Raw genomic sequence first — 17448 nt, forward strand, 5'->3', positions numbered from 1 at the left:
TATCCAGAGCTCTGTTTTCCCTCCAGCAGACCCAACAGTCAAAGCCACGGAGACCCGTTCGCCGCCTACCAGCCTGTCCCACAGGGTGGGGGGTGGGGATCACCCTGTTTGCTTTCAGCTGGCCTTGTTGGCAGGGGCAGAGGTGGGTAGCCCCATTCTCAGGTTGTGGGGGGCCTGAAGGCAGACAAGCGACTGCAAGCACAACAACCCAGTGGGAAACCCTCCTGCGCCGCCAGACCCGCGCCCCACATCAACGGCCGTTGGGGCTGGTTCCTCCTCTCCCTCGAGCCCCCACTGCACATGAATGGAGCCATTGCCGCCATGCCTGGCGGGCCAGATAAATGCCTTCAGGGGGCCACATTTGGCCCCTGGGCCGTAGTTTGGGGACCCCTGGTGTAGAGGGTCCTACCTCCCATGTGATGTGTCTGCTTATTCACCTTTGTAGAAGGCGCCAAGAGAGTCTTGATTTATTCCCCGCCTTCATTCAAGGGCTTCCCCATGGTCTCCCTACCTGGATCGCCTTTCCATGTCTCTCTGTAGCTATGTGCCTACTCTGTAGGGAAGTCTGACTTGGCTCTAATTTTGCCTTGCTTTGATTACTCTATCCGGAGCAATTCATATTACGACTCCCATGTAAGGTTTTTTCAACCAGTTAACTACTACCAGCTGACCATCCCCCCATATATATATATTGGGTGAAATGTTCTCTTGGATCCATTGTCAGAATCTGTTATCACAAGAACTCCAGCTGCTTCAGAATCTGCTGTATGCACTGGCTGAGGGAACTTTCCAACCAAGTAGAAAGTGCCTTACTAAGTGTTTTAAAACTTCCCTTCTATCAAGGGCAATGCCAGGATCCCAAAGAACCTTAACAAACTTGAGCAGTGCATATACTTGAACTCAAGCAGGGGAAATTAACAGGAAACCAGTTTAAACCTTTGCTGCGGGACACAGTGACTGTCTGAGCAGAAGGACTTTGGCCTAGTAGCTGGGCTCTTTAACTTACAATAAAATATGGCTGAAAATTGCTTAGGCTTGATGTTATTTTGTAAGCATAGGGACAGACTAGCACAGAGACGTCACTGGCCCACGGGAGTTTGATTAGTGAAAGGAATAATCTACTGTGCATCATCACTGTGCCATCTACCTGTGCCGTATATACTCGTGTATAAGTCGACCGCATATAAGTCGAGGCACCTAATTTTACCACAAAAAAACTGGGAAAACTTATTGACTCACATATAAGTCAAGGGTGGGAAATGCAGCAGCTACTGGTAAATTTCAAAAATAAAAATAGATACCAATAAAATTACATTAATTGAGTCATCAGTAGGTTAAATGTTTTTGAATATTTATTTCAAAGAAAAACAGTAAACTACCTCTGTAAGTGGAAAAGAGGGTCAACAAAAACAATATGGTCTCAACAATAACTTTAAAAGTACAAAAACCTTAGCTCAACCAGCAACATAGCTAAAACACAAGAGTTAAAATCCTTCAAAACTGGATTTTTAGTCAGGGGAGGAATGTTTATGTTAGCAGTATCAACATTTCAGGTAATCTTTAGGAGACCCTCCTGATGATACCACCCAGGTTTGGTTCAGGGGGTCCAAAGTTACGAACCCTCAAAATGTAGCCCCATCTACTATTAGCTCCCATTGGAAACAATGGGGGATGGGGGCACACACTTTGGTGATCCATAACTTTGGACCCCCTAAACCAAACATCACCAAACCTGGCTGGTATCAGCAAAATATTATCCTGATGATATTACCCAGGTTTGGTGAAGTTTGGTTCAAGGGGTTCAAAGTTATGGACCCTCAAAATGTAGCCCCATCTACTATTAGCTCCCATTGGAAACAATGGGGATGGGGGCACCCCCTTTGTGGGTCCATAACTTTGGGCCCCCTTAACCAAACTTTACCAAACTTGGCTGGTATCATCAGGAGAGTCTCTTGAAAAATCCCTGAAATGTTGGTGTTGCTAGCCTAAAAACTGCACCCCCTGGCGGCCAACAAAATAAAAAGCCTAAAATATTTTTTTTTTATACAGCTGACGTGTATAAGTCAAGGGGGGCTTTTTCAGCACAAAAAATGTGCTGAAAAGTTCAACTTATATGCGAGTATATACGGTATCTGTTCCTGTGGGGTCCTATTGGGTGAATCCAGTAACAACCTTTCTGGACGATCACCTCTCACACACTTAGAACAAATGGAAGAGAGTTAGTGCTACAGATTGAGGATGCAGTTGGTAATGCGAAGGAAAAAAATAACCTTCACGCAAGTCTCTCATTTTCAGTTCAGTTGAGCAGGAATACCTAGTTGTTAGTCTTTGTTCAGTTTGTCGTCTGAAGTTAAAAGGTCAAAAAAGTTCCAGGCTCTTGAGTACTGTGTGTATGCCGTTGTAAACCTGGCTCACAATGATTCCAGACTTGTATGAATAATTTGTAAAACTCCATGTAGGGACAGAGTGGGAGACATGGTTTACAAGGGCTGATAGTAGAGGCTAAAACTGAAGGTGGTCAGTAGAGGGGATTATGGACTTCATTAAGGGCCCTTCTTACACCTTTCTCCAAGGTCTCTGGACAGGCAGTGCAGACATTAAATAAATAATAATTCAGCTCTGGAGACAGATGCTGGCAACAGATTGACTTTGAGGTCCAGGTTTATAAATACGACATTTTATGATTAGTACAAAACAAAGTTAAAAGGGATGCTTCGAGAGAGAGGGACATAGGGGAAACGTAAAAGTTGATGGCTTGTCTTCTAGTTCTCCAAATCGATTTAAGGATTATCTATGCTTGAACAAGACTACTTGATTGAAGACTTAAATGCTCAGAAAGTTTTAGAACTGTTCTCTTGGTATCCAGTGTGCTGGCATGGCGGAAGTGACCCTCAAGATCTAGGTTCAGATCCTCATTCAGTTGTGATGAAGCTCTGTGGGTGGCCTTGGGCCAATTACTCTCTCAACCTTCTCTACCGTACATGGTTATTGTGAAGATAAAATGGGTGTGGGAAAACCTAGTACCGGTATGCCACCCACAGTTCCCTGGAGAAAGGGTTTAATTAATAAGTAAATAAAGAAACAGTTAATGGACAGATTGGTGGCTTTTATGTGATAGTAAGTAAATCTTGATGCCTTTTAGCCTAAATATTTACAGTTTGGATGATAATAAGTATATTTATTGATTATTTATTTAAAACATTTTGATGTTGTCTTTCCACACTCTTGGAGTCTACAGGCAGCAGACATGAAAAACATTTGAACAATTTAAAATACAGTTAAAATTATACATAAAACACATACACAAACAACACTGGAAGGATGGCTAGTAACCGCTATTTGAGTTTTGCCAGGCAAAACAAAAAAAGTTTTAATTTTTATATACATGTAATATAATGATATGAATGTGTAATATACATTGCCTGTTATATTTATGACCAGTAGTTGACTTCATAAGACCAATATTATGCCCTGATTTATGTAAAAGGAGAGAAAAGTAAGGTTCTAGTGTAATATTTTGATAAAGAGACTTGGATTTAGCGTTATAAGAGTCTGATAGTAATTTTTCATGTTTGCACTCACATTTTGTTTTTAGACCAGGTTTTTTAAAGAGACACTTAACGTAATTGAAACACTTTAAACTCTCTCCCCAAAATCACTTTTTATCGTTTAAAGAATTATTTGCCCTCAGTAAAGCTGACATTTTGAAACCTTCACTTTTCTACTTACATATATATAATATATTTGAATTTAACATTTTATAATTGTTTTCTGTTGTAGCTGAAGTAAAATCTTTCTCTTCAAACAATATTCTTGCAAAATTAGAAGTGCAGTTATTTTGTTTTACGAGTAATCTTTTCTCCCCTCCAAAGACATATTTATTCCAGAAAAGCTGAATCCCTAACTTTTGAAACACTTTCATCGTTGCATTATTCTGACTGCAGCTCCACTAGCTTCCAAAATTAGTTTATTCTCTGAGAGTAGATGTCACATTTAGTGACGATCCTTAACTGTGTATGCAGGTTTTAATAAGGCAGCTGTCCTTTGCCTTAGATTGTTTGCACCTTGACTATGGCTGATATACAAAGAGACACTTGTGCAGAGCAGGACTGAAGTAGAGGGAGAGATTCTTCTAAGATGCTGGAATATGCAGGAAGTGAGACATGGAAGGAGTCCTGCTGCTTTACCTTCTTTCCATTCGCTGATGCAAGTGAGATGAAGCCTTGCCCTCTGGAATACACAGCTGTCTGAAGGAGATGTAGGGATTTTTTTGTGCTTGCAATGGGGGTTGGCTAAAATTGTTCTTTGTTACTTCAAACTGTAGCTCAAATGAGAGCTGTGGGAAAGGGATGTGAGCTGATGAACTGTACTATTTATATTTGATAGACTTCACCATTAGCTAAAGCTGATTAAGTTAACATTTACTTATGTCAATTTCAATATTTAATACTGTATTTGGATATAGTATCTTCGATAGTTCTGATTTGGGCTTCTGGTTAATGTATTTTGCACTATGCAGACTTCCAATACAATGGTATTGCTATTAGATGGTTATATCCAACAAATAATTTGGTTACATGCTAACTTGATGAATGTTTTTTTCCCCATCTGTCTTTTTAGATGATTTTGCCGAATCAAAATTTAATTATAATTTTTTATTGTAGTGTCTCAAATTTACCTTGTTTGTTGATTTAGTAAACTGGTAACTGAAAATCTTAAACAAACATTGGAGTCATATTATTTATTTGTTTATTTATTTCTTGGATTTATATCCCGCCCTTCCTGAAAGGACTCAGGGGGGCGAACATCACTATAACTGAATACAATATAAAACCAACAATATAAGCAACCACATCAATTAAAACTACAGCCAGTAAAACAATAAATAAACAGATGGTGATAAAAACCAATAATATGCACCGATGGGAGATCCCGTTGTTCTGTCAGGCCGGCTGGCAAGATATAAAAGCCTGGCAGAAGAGCTCAGCCTTACAGGCCTGTGGAACTCACCAATGTCCTGCAGGCCCCTGATCTCAGCTGGGAGCTCATTCCACCAGGTAGGGGCCAGGGCTGAAAAAGCTCTGACCTAGTGGTAGCCAGCCAAACCTGTCTAGGGCCAGGAACCTCCAGAAAATTCCCTCCCTGACGAACAGAGGGGCAGTGTGGGCAGTGAGGGGCAGTGTGGGGAGATACGGTCCCGTAAGTATGTAGGTCCAAGACATCTCAATTATGCATAATGTTCACATAAAATGATATAATTAGTTCAAGAATGTGGCCATGGAAAGTGCCATTAAGTCACAGTTGACATGCTGATCCCATAGGCTGTTTCCGCACGGCCCAAAAACGACTCTGGGGAAGCGGTAAAAAACGCCGCTCTCAGGCCAGCACGTGCTCACGAGGCGGCGCTAAGCTGCAAAGCGCAGTAGCGCCGGGACCTGGATTCGGGCGGGCCCCCCCCAGGGTGGCGTCAGGCCGCCCTAAACAACAACCCTTTAAAGGGTTGTTGTTGGGGGGGAAGCGTCTTCCCGGTGGCACGGTGCGAACTGCGCCGCCGGGAAGATGCTGTCTCCCTTCTCCGCCCCCACTTCACGATATTAAAATTCGTGCCGCCTGCTGAGCCGTGGAAGCCAGGTTCCCGCCCACACTGTCCTCCGACCTCCAGGGGTTGGAGGGCAGCGTGGGCGGGCTTCCACCGGGCTTCAGCAGGCTTACGATGGAGACATTATCGCGAGTGGAGTGGAGATAGGGGGGACGAGGCGGCTCTGCGCGTGCGGAGTCACTTCTCCGCGGGGCCTCTGCTTGGGCCTGCTCTCACAGCTTTGTGTAATTGCAAGCGGGCGTTTGCGCCCCCACACCGGCAGAACTCTTGGCGGCGTGGGGGCGCATGGCGGCCGTGCAGAAACGGCCATAGATTTTTCCAGGCAGGAGACTAACAGAGATGGTTTACCATTGCCTGCCTCTGTGTAGAAAACTTGGACTTCCTTGATCATGTCCCAGCTAAGTTCTAACCAGGACTGACCCTGCTTTGCTTCCAAGTTTGAATGAGATTAATTCAGCTATAAATGCAAATATGAATGGTGAAATCTATCAAATAGTAATTCAAAAAGATCTTTTAATTTGAGAGTTTACTTTTCAGACAACAATTTGAGCTTCATTTTGTATGATAACATTCCTCAGAGCACCTTACACAGTATGCTCTGCAGAAATCATTCTGTGAGACTGCCAGTGCATGTAGCCAGATCCCTGGCATCAAGGATGGGATGTAGCCAACATCAGCAGATAAAAGGTGCTTCAAGCCACTATAGTTGCCTGACTGCACATCTACAGACTGTTACCCCCATCTAGAGCAGGCAGCTGCCACCTGCATTATATTCCTGAATTCTTGTGCTGTCAGTCCAAAATCCTCTATCAGTGCTGGACAACTGATTTCAAAAGAGAAATTGAGAAAAGAGTCCTTTTTCACAGTGGTATGAATTCCTCCTTGAAAACTGCTGTTCTTATAACTCATATTGGCAGAAATGATCATGAACACACAAAGCCGCCTTATGCTGAATCATATCATTCGTCCATCAGAGTCAGCATTATCTACTCATACTGGCAGTGGTTCTCCACATCTCAGATATAGGTTGCTTGCATTGCCTACAATCTGATCCATTTAACTACAGATGCTACGGATTGACCCTGGTTAGCTTGATGTGCCAAGCAGATGCTCTTCCACTGAGCCATAGCCCTTCCCTGATGTCCACTCTGTCATAAGTGTGGAGAAAGTGGTTTGAATGCATATTCTTTGTCTGGAAAATACAGAGCTCAAAGTGTAGTAGGTAGTCTCTAACCACTTTAATCAATTGAAACAGTGGGTTGGATTTAGACTGAATTTTTCTGTTAACGGATTGGTAGAGTAATTTCCACCAATTCCTTTTGCCTGTAGCAGATCCCTGATTTGCCTCTTAGACTGTTCCTGAGGGTCCTCTGGTCCCATGAGTGGCATTTTGAGGAGTTAAGTGGACTTCAGGGCAAGGGGGAGTGTTCTGTTCCAGTGACAAATGCTTTGCAAGAGCAGAGCATTGTCTATCCATCTCCTTTCTACTGTACTATCTGTGATTATTAGGTTTTGTTTTGTTAAAGAGTACCTTTGGGCAATGTATTTGGTATGCAGTGTCATCCTAAGCAGAGTTACACTCTTCTAAGTCCGTTGAAGTGAGTGGTCTTAGAAGGGTGCAACTCTATTTAGGATGACATCAAAAAGTAGTATACTAGAATCGTACATAAAATATGGCTTGATATATTTTAGCGTCCCTGCATTCAGTGGACAGCATGTTAACCAGATTGAGATGGGTTTTTTCTTTGTTTTCTTCTTCTTTTTACTTGGTTCTCAAAAACACTTGTTGTTTTCACAAGAAAATGTAAACATTAATCAGTCAGGAGAAGATTAGGAATTTAGAGTTTATAGGAAATCCTGCTACAGTGCTGGAGAGACACACTGCTTTAGCAGATCTCATTTAGGTTTTAGGTCTAAGTCTTATCAAAATATTAATACTTGCTATTGCACTTATAGGTGGAGAAAGTGCACAAAACAAAACTTATTGCATTACAGAAGATGACTATTCCAAATCGATATTTGAACCAATGAAAGCAATTTGCTTCCATCAGTTTTCAGTTTAAATTGTGGTTAGTGCTCTAATGCCAAGCATTAGATTCTTAGAAACAAGAATCAGAAGCAAACAGCAGAAGTAGAAAGGAGCACGTTTGTGATAGCTTTCCAGCTACAACCAGTCTGCAAAAGAGACTACTATAATGGGCTCTGCCTTTGAAAACAGCTCAGCAACATCATTTGGCACAGAATGTGGCAACTGAAATGTTAATGGGAGTGCATTATGGGAAACTTATCTCTACAGTGGCTTCCAGTTTTATTTGTTTACTTTGTTAATAGCTTGCATTTGTTGCTGAGACTCAAGATGGATTGTTTCTAATTTTGTAATTACATTTTTGCATTGTTTGTGACGTATAGGACAATGCTTACAAAGAGCATGAGACAACTCTGACAAGATGTGTCATAAACAATGCAAAATGTAATTACAAAAGTGGAAACAATGCAAGATAAACACAGTAAACACTGGAATGGACAACGATCCTATTCTTTTTATAAAGTGCTGTCCATTATATTATACTACAATCATATTCCTCTTTATAGAGTTGTCAAACTGTTACACAGTTTGTAGAGAGACATAAATGTAAGGCCTTCCTGACCTTCTCAGTCGGGTCATTCTATAAGGTGGAAACTTAATGTATAAGTTTAATCTATGAGAAAAATTGAATGTGTATGCAGTACTTGAGAAGGAAACATGAATTGTTGCACTCTGTCTTGCCACAGCACATTAGAAAATAGTAGAACTTTCAGTGCAATTTGGGGGGCGAATCCCCCTCTGAGTTAATGCCACTTTTCTGTGGCATAACTCCACTTTCCCCTATGGAGGATTTCCAGATTTAACCTTTTGGGCTTCCTGCACTGCGGAAAAGCCCTTTGAAGGAGGTGGGGCGGCATATAGCAGTACCATCCCTGCCTGCCAGCCCAGTCTGAATTGAGCTCCTCGATTTTTTCATGCTCTACATTTTGAGAGGAACCTTGTCTTTAGGAGCATTATATTCATTCCAAAGGGGAACAAAACTTATTTCATTGTGTGTTTTTCCAGCACACCCCCAAATTTCTGAGTTGTCCCTCCGAAAAAAGGGGTAGTCCTTAGAAGTGGTTTTTTGAACCACATTTTCCCTTTTTTTCCTGGGCCTTTAAATCTCTAGCAGTCTGGAGAATTTGGAATAATACACGAGCTGGGAATTCCATGCTTCTTGAGTGTTTATTAGTTTGATTCAATTGTAACTGTTTTGCATGAAGAGAGGAGGCTTCAGCCTTCCTTGTGTTTTAATTTTCCCAACCTGAATGGCCCTAGGGAGTAACATCAGTATTTGGCAGTAAACTACTGTATGCAGAATTGTATTCATCTAGAATGCAACTCACCAATAACACTTAGGAGAGAAATGCCTCAGTTTCTTTACACACACACACACACACACACACACACACACACACACACACACACACACCCTAGTTGTAATGCTATGCAGGCTGTCCTTACAGCTTGTTTTTATGACTCTCTGGTGAGTTAGAAAAAAAAGCAGCAACATGCTTACTGGATCCCCACAGCAGCCCCAGCTCCGTCTGCCATCTTGGAATTACTGTATATACTTGAGTATAAGCCGAGGAGGGCTTTTTCATCATAAAAAATGTGCTGAAAAAGTTGGCTTATACGCGAGTATATATGGTACTCAGGTTTATATCACACATAGGTTTTCCCAAGATTTCTTAGAATGCCACCATTATTGGTTTTTATATGTTTAATCATTGGTTAACCAAGGAACTGCATTTTAGTTTTATTGACAGATCTGTGATTCATTCTGAAGGTACTTTTCCCAAATGAAGAAAAAATATAACACAAGGACTGAACATTTATGTTACACAAGGCTCAATACTTTGAACTTTTTTCTTTTTAAAAGAAGGCATGAGGACATTCTATGTATTTGTAAATATAATGTATTTCCTGGTCAACATTTATTAATGCCAGAAAGTGAAGCAACTGAACACCATTAGAAATTTGTGAATAAAAAAAACATTAATGAGACCCAGACAGAACTGGGACAGAACCACTGTAGGTAATTAACCAGAAAGTTATCTTAGGATCATAGTGAACATGACACAGAATAGTGCAGCAATGAAAAAGGTAAATTCTGTGTTAGGGATTATTGGAAAGGGACTTAAAACAGAATGGCCAATAATGTAGTTTTCATATATAGATCGATGATGTGGCTACTGTGTTCTGTTCTGGTAATGCCATCTCAAAAAAGGATATCATACAGCTAGAAAAGATGCAGAAGGGGTCAATGAAAATGATCAGAGGCACTTTCCCTACAATGAAAGATTAAGGAATTGGAGGCTTCAAAGGCTAATGAGTTAGAAGTTTAGAAGAGATGCAACCAAGTGGGAAGATATGAGACATAGGTGGCACTGAGAAAGTTAACCTTTTCTTCTGTATTTTAGAAGCAAATTCAAAATCTTCAAAGTAGATTCAGGACAGGTGTAAGAAGGTAACTTCTCATAATACATAATTAACTTCTGGAACTTACTGCCACAAGATATAGTGGTAGCCACTAATTAGATGGCTTTAAAGAGTAAATGTGACAAATTCGTAGAGGATAGGTCTGTTAACTGTGATGGTAGGCATCCATCTGAACATCAGTAGTTGTCAAGCAACCTTCAGGGGAGGCTGTTGGCTTCATTTCCTGCTTGTCGGTTCCCTGAAGACATCTTATTAACTACTGTGAAAAACATGATATTGGGTTGGCTAGATAGATCTTTGTTCTGATCCAGCAGGACAGTTATTTTGTTCCTAGTCAGCTGAGCTTTTACTCCCCATATACAGTCTATTATGAATGCAGATTGGTGGTAAGAAGTGATATATTGATTTTTTTGAAATGAGTTTATTTACTCAGTTGGCCCCAGTTTTGCATATTCTTTGTTTTTCAGCAGCTGGATCTATTCAAATCTATTTAAGGATTCTCCTTTCAAACTGACATTTCTAGCTATGTAATACATTGTAATAAAAACTTGTAGATTGTAGAAGAGAGTAATTTATTCACACTGGAAACCATCGTCAGTTATTCCCTTGCTACATTTAGGAAGATATGTTAAGCAGTCTTGTTTCAGAAAATATTTGGTGGAGGGTGAATTGTTTTGCAGATCCAGCTGTGTGTTGATCCTGTGTGTTTTAATTTGTGTGTAAGTTAAATGATGTGTGGTTTTTAATTTATGATTTTGTATTTTAATCTGTTTTAATGTAGCCAGTGTTGATAATTGGACTGTTATCATTTACGTCCTTGCAACTTGCATTGTTTACCACCTTAAATCCAAGGCAGATAATGGTGGGGTAGAAATGTTTTAAAAATAATTGTCAACACTTGAAAACTATAACATGAAAACCAGCAATAGGTGAATCATCTCAGACCAATCTGGCCATTCTTCTAGACTGTGTGAACAAACAACATGTAAATGACCTGTCTGTGCAAACACTAAGCAACTGTTTTTGCAAACTGTACTGCTTTACTGAGATACAGTTATGTTCCATAACTGCATCCACACACACTGTTGGATATTTCATTGTCATTGTAGTTCAGCAATCCTTTGCAAACTGGGTTGTCTTATTCTCACAGGAAAATCCAGTTGCAAATGCTTTCTATAAAGCAGTGATAGTGATGGCTGATGTAATAGTGATGATGAAAACTTCATAAGGGTCACTTGGAATAGTGACTGCTGCCTGAGGAGGTGGGTAGAGAAGATTCATAATAACTATTTGGCATTCTATAACTGTATGAATGCATACATGATTGTGGACATAAAGTACAATATTGTGAAATTAAGCCTCTCTTCTTCACATTAATCAAAGAGAGAGGAAGCAAGGAAGTAATAGGTCAAAACATCTTCCAGCCAGGGTACAGGATCAGTATGGATTGGTAGTTTTTCCCTGGGAAGGGCAAACCTCTCTGTTTTAAGCACTCTGTCTCCTGGATGAAAGCAGGATTCCTGTTCTACTCCTGAGCAGCGCTTGCAAACATGAGAACAGGAGAAGAGCTGCAGTGATTTTCTCCAGTGACTCCCAGTTTCTTGCTAGCACTGGTGGGATCTGCAGTCTCCATCATTAGAAAGTGAAGAGATCTCTGAAAAAAGATCTGACGAATTTCAGGGGTTTTCTACCTTTTGGCCATCTAATCTGTTGTCATGCTTCATCATTGCTAGACAGCATTTTACCACTTCTTCCTTGTTTGCATTATTTTTAAAAAGTAAAACTATACCAAGTTGTTAGGTAACTGCAAGTTGTTAGGTAACTTTCATTGGGCTTGTTCTGTACTACATTTGTGAACTGAGTTGCTCCTGCCATTTATTGGCCCTGACCCTTTTGATATCAATGAGAGAAATCCAACTGTGGAATCTCTTTTGAGTCATTCATTAGTAAAATTAAAAAGAATTCTATTAACATAGTACTTCAACTAAGGAGGTCTAGAGCAAATTACAACTACAATTGTAGAATTCTTCCAGAGGATGTCTGTCAGGATCCAATCCTGCTATTCTTAACAAGTAAGTCCTTTCATTTAGGAATATATATATAGGCATGCATATTACTGTTACTTTTCTTATAGTATACATTTTATTCTGACCTTTTTAGATGTTCTTGGGAGCTCTGTGTAGTAGTAGTAGTATATGGCTTGGTTTTGGAAGGAAAGAAGGGGGGGGGGGCTTCCAAAAACAATTCTGGGAAAAGTCCTGTCGAATTTGCCAATGTGTTCAGCTTTTGGGAAGTACAGAAAACTGCCCAGATGTAGATTTCTTGCACTGGGGTTTAGGATTGTTTGCAATGTATCTATTTCTTCTTGTATTTTCAAAACTGGTTGGGTTCAGAAAGTGCATGAGAACACTGAAAGCTGAAAACAAGTCAGCAGTTTTTAAATGTTTGAATCTCCTATGTTAGAATCTGAACCCCCTGTCCCATACCCTATTAATTTTGCTAAGAAACTGGAACAAGACTGAAATGGGACACCAGGGATAGATTTATAGACTTGAACTGTGGCCATTACTTATAAGATCTGCAGCCTAGATATAACATGGGTAGGCAGGCCCTAAGTGGAAGAACTGTAGCCCAGCACAGTCTCCCAGGCAGGGCTGCAGTGAGTTCAGTGGGATGACTAATACACAGTGGGCTAAGAGCCAGGGAACCATAACAGCCTTACATCTTGTTTCTTTGCTGATTCCCTAATGTGGTGAGGAAGTCAAAGGAGAAAACTCCCTAATTCCAAGTTACTTTGACATGGAAAGTAACAGCTCCAGAAGGCCAGATGGTAGTTAATTAAGTCTGTATAGCTTTTGTATGGGATCCCCCAGATCTACCTCCCCCCCCCCCCAAATATCAGTACAATATATACTTGTGTTGTCCTGTTTTCTGCCAAATACTGGACCCTGCACTGGATCCCATGATTGTGATAAATTAATTACTGAAAACCAGTCAGATTGCAGCAGGAGACCAGTGTTCTCACAGAGCTCCAAAAAGCTACAGAAGAGGATGGGGTTTAGGTGCCACCAGACCTTTGAAACAGGAGTTTTTAAAGATAAACACTGAGATTTCTACCTATTATTTTCCAGAGGCTGCCTGAGGCAAATAATAACATGAAATTAAACACAGTTTTAAAAGTGTTTATTTTTCTGCAGCCATAATGATTAAACCTCCAAAGGCTTAGGTAAATCCTAACACATCTGCAAGGTCTATTTTTCAAGTAAAATAAAAAAAAATATTGTATCAAACCAACCAATACATGTGCCAAGTAAGTTCCAGATATAACTATTATGAAGAATGTAGATAATAATTGTTCATAATTATTTAGACGTAAGTTTATTGGAGCTGCCTGTAGGTATTACACCATATCTAAAAAATGTAAATATCTAAGAGGGAGACATTATATATGCTTGTGAAATACTTTAATTTGCATTATGTTATACTTAACTGTTTTGTGTGCTGTCCGCCCCACACTGTTTCAGGATGCAATTGAAAAACTGTCTCTCATCAGACTGGGGTACCCAGTGACACAGGAGAAGATGAAAAACTTGCCTTCATCCAGGAAAAATGGGAGGGGGTTATGGTTGACACATTAATTTCACCTGAGTTAGAAAACCTGCCCAGAGTGACCAATTCACTTTTTGATCAGATGATTCTTCCTAAAATATTTACTTAACAAAATAAATCTTGGGCACCTTGCATTAAAAACAAATGTAACTATTTAGTTTAGAGTTAATCTCAACTGTCTTTCTACCCTGAGGTATTCAAGGCAGCATATAAAATTAAAACCAATTCATGCTAAATGTATACAGTTCCCACAGATGGATTAAAATCACCAAATAATACAACACAGGATGAACCCACAAGGTAACCAACCAGCAGCAGGTGCTGTCCTTATGAATCCAATTCAGAGACCTTCAGGAAAAGGGTCTACTCTAACTTATCATGATGGTCCTAGTGACATTATTGTGCAATTGAATATTTAGAATAAACTTTTGACTTTATTTGTAATTGATTTGTTAATTTGATAACTGTATGTTGTGATACTACTAATGAGTAGATTTGGGATTGTGGATAACTGTATGCTATGGCATGACTTGTAAGTAAAATTGATATTTGTTTGTAAAATTGATGCTTACACAATGTTTCTTCCCCTTGCTGGCATATTGTAATGTTTTGTACTGTGTACCCTGTTGGTTGCTGCAGAAAAGCACAAGGCTAACACCTTTTTCAGGGGGTCTTTCAGAATTTTTTCTAAATGAGAAATCTTCAGAAGACCTCATTATTTCATTGATATTGAAGGAAGGACTACACTGTGTTTTAATCATACCATTACAGATCACAATTTGGCTGTGTGGTTCAGCACCTATCTTACCAACTTGTTTTATTTTGCAGTTGGGGAATGGCGGTCAACGTGTATTCTACCTCTATAACCCAAGAAACTATGAGCAGACATGACATCATTGCATGGGTGAATGATATAGTAGCTTTAAACTACACAAAAGTTGAACAACTATGTTCAGGTAAGACACAACTTTGAAATATATGTTCTTTTACCACATCCATTCAGTTGTGTATCTATACATGAATGTTTTCTCTCAGATATTTTATCCTGTTTTTCTCAGATGCTGTTTGCTTTCAAGCATCTTTAAATTTCCTGGCATCTCCATTGGTATCTTGTTATTGCAGATTCTATTGGGGGGGGGGGAAGTGACACAAAAATTCAGAGTATCTCTGTTATATTTCAGATTTTGATATTTAGTGTAAGTCTGCACTTCATTCAGGTTTAACCCAAAAGATCTTTCTTCAATGATTCCTGTGTAGCAAAAGAATGAGTGATTCAGACATACGGATCCAAAGCTTTTGGGCAATGTGTTTGCTTCTCTGTTGGTTGAATTGACAGGAGCCTGGATTGTCCATTGACATTGGTATATGGTAGCTCCTTATTTTCAAGCCTCTTTTAAAAGTCCTTGTGTGCAAAACCATTTCATTTTCTTCCTTGTGTAGTGCCATAGGTCCTGTTACGACTTCTTTTCATTTGATTTGTTAATATTAAAGCCACTTGTGCTGTTCCCAGCCCCTTGGGAGATGCACTGGTTGTATGCTTTACTGCAGCAATTCAAGTGGACAGAAGTCCTAAGATGTTGTGTGACAAATGGGCAAGTTCCCTCTAATGGTGTAATGAGGGGGGAGGGGATGAGGGTGCTAGAACTCCAGGTGCCACTTGAGTAGATCATGTGTGGGGTACGTTTGTCAGGCTGCCCCCTCTCCAGCAACTGTGCCCACATGGAGTTTGGGGGCAGACGTGTAGGTTTTCCCTCTTTTTTTAAAAAAAGGTAAATGTCTTGTTTATTTTCTGCAAATGTAAAACATGTCTGTAAACACAATACCCTTTGTACAAAATTAGCATTAAATATTTTGTTACAGCAGAGCAGGAAAACATCACACAGCAAAAGGTGAATCTTCACTGCTTGCTTTGGAGGTCTTTAAAGGTCTGCTTTGCACAAGGCAATTGAAAAGGCCAAAACTTCTCCAACTCTCTGGGTTTGGGCACTGCTGCTGCTCAGCTCTCCAATCACACCAACAGCCCAGTCCAGAGCATGCAGAAGCCAGGGACAGCACTACCTCTGAACCACCTCCAGGAAGGCCAAAAAAACCAAAATAAAAAACCCTGACCTCCTGAAAAAAAAACCATTGCTCAAAATGACTTATGCCACATGTTCTGGTGGCTTAAGTCTGCAGGGGGCAGGTGTGCAGTTGAAAGCTGAACCCAGCCATGTGGAGTCTGGGAGCGTAGTAGGCCTGTTCAGTGCTGTGCTGGTTCAGCTTTAAACTGCAGGCTTCGAGCCTGCAATTCAGCCAGGCTGTGCCCAGCATCAACCTGAGTGCTGCGTCTGACTGGCTCCAGCTTTATACTGCTGACTCTACCCTAATGCTCCACCTCCAAAAGTCAGGTAAAGTCAGGTAAAGTGGGAAGCCAGTAGTATAAAGCTGGAGCCAATCAGACCCAGCACTGAGGGTGACACTGGGTGCAGCCTGACTAGATTGATCTTTAAACTGCAGGCTTGAAGTTGTGGTTTAAAGCTTGACCCTTTCAAGCCCAGCGTGGAACAGGTGCACCATGCCCCTGAATTCCATGTAAAGTTTGGGGGCTGGACAAACCATTGTACTTGCCCTGGGTGCCATTTTAGGAAGCTATGCCCCCGGTTCCTGCATCCAGAGTTGTAAAGGAATGTTTGAAAGAGATTAAAATTGCGTTGTTTGTGAACAAAAATTTTGGGAGATCAGAAACAATCTTCATGCAGCAAGTTGCAAAAGTTTTTTTAAAAATTGCTTTGAGGAAATAAACAAAATACTAAGTGGGAGTTCAAGTAGCTGAATACTTTAACGGCAAGTCTCCAGTATAAGCCTAGATGAATTAAAATCTGCTGCAGTATTCAAGTTGCCTGGCAGCCATTTCATGGAATATAAAAAGATTGCAAGAGTTATGATGTAAAATGAGAAGGGATATAATGGATTTTAAGCAATCATTACATGGCTTCAAGGTCTTTCTAATACATACTAAGTGTACAGGAAAACATAAGAAAATACATGTGGCATTTACTACGAGTGGTTTCCTTGTGATGTGAAGATAAAGGAGGGCTTCTAAATTGGCCTGATGGAGACAAGAGAAATCTATTCTGAAGTAATATGTGCTTTGACAGGTTGTGATTTACTAGGGTATAGCTTACAGGAAAAAGAATGCATGTTTTCTCATGCTTTGCATTATGATGTTATTTTAAAGAAATGTATTCTTCAGAAACAGTTTGTGGTGGCTTCAGTTTGTTAGAGAGAGAGAGATTGGCATAAATGATATGTGATCAGAATACCCAATATCTATATTTAAGATTGCTTGAGTGTTTATTTCAAATAAAATAAAATGTGAGCAGGTCTTTCCCATTCTCTTCACCTTTATTGGCTCATTGTGGAAGGCAGGCAAAGGATGCTGTTGAAACTCATTAAACTGAGGTATCTAGTGTTTTCCTTAGAGAGAGTCTGGTTTTGTAACTTGAAAGATAAGTAAAGGTTAAGTAAAGGTTAAATTTAGTGATATACAAATGGGGAACCCATAAGGACTTGCAGGAGGCATCACATTTCTTCCCTACCCCCATTATTTCCTCTTTTGCTTTCATAAAAGCCTCCATAGCTTCTCCCCTTTTCATGTGTTCTTCTCTTCTTCCGGTGTTAACAAACTCCAAGTGGGACCTGGAATCACAACAGATGTCCCAGCTACAGAGATCAGTTGCCTCTTAGGATT

The 17448-nt window shown here is 40.2% G+C and overlaps 1 protein-coding gene across 4 annotated transcripts in view; it reads left to right on the top strand.

Moving 5' to 3' along the window:
• MAPRE2 (microtubule associated protein RP/EB family member 2) overlaps positions 1–17448 on the top strand; it is a 111449-nt gene that overhangs the window by 52823 nt on the left and 41178 nt on the right. For 3 of the 4 annotated variants that reach the window (XM_048507513.1, XM_048507515.1, XM_048507512.1), the window contains one exon: positions 14547–14674. The exons of the other annotated variant lie outside the window; for it this stretch is intronic. In XM_048507513.1, the coding sequence (XP_048363470.1) occupies positions 14554–14674 (121 nt within the window). In that variant the 5' untranslated portion in view covers positions 14547–14553. The remainder of the gene's footprint in view (positions 1–14546; positions 14675–17448) is intronic. 4 annotated transcript variants of the gene reach the window in all.

The sequence above is a fragment of the Sphaerodactylus townsendi genome, linkage group LG09 (genome assembly GCF_021028975.2).
Source record: "Sphaerodactylus townsendi isolate TG3544 linkage group LG09, MPM_Stown_v2.3, whole genome shotgun sequence".
In the NCBI taxonomy this organism is placed as follows: domain Eukaryota; kingdom Metazoa; phylum Chordata; class Lepidosauria; order Squamata; family Sphaerodactylidae; genus Sphaerodactylus; species Sphaerodactylus townsendi.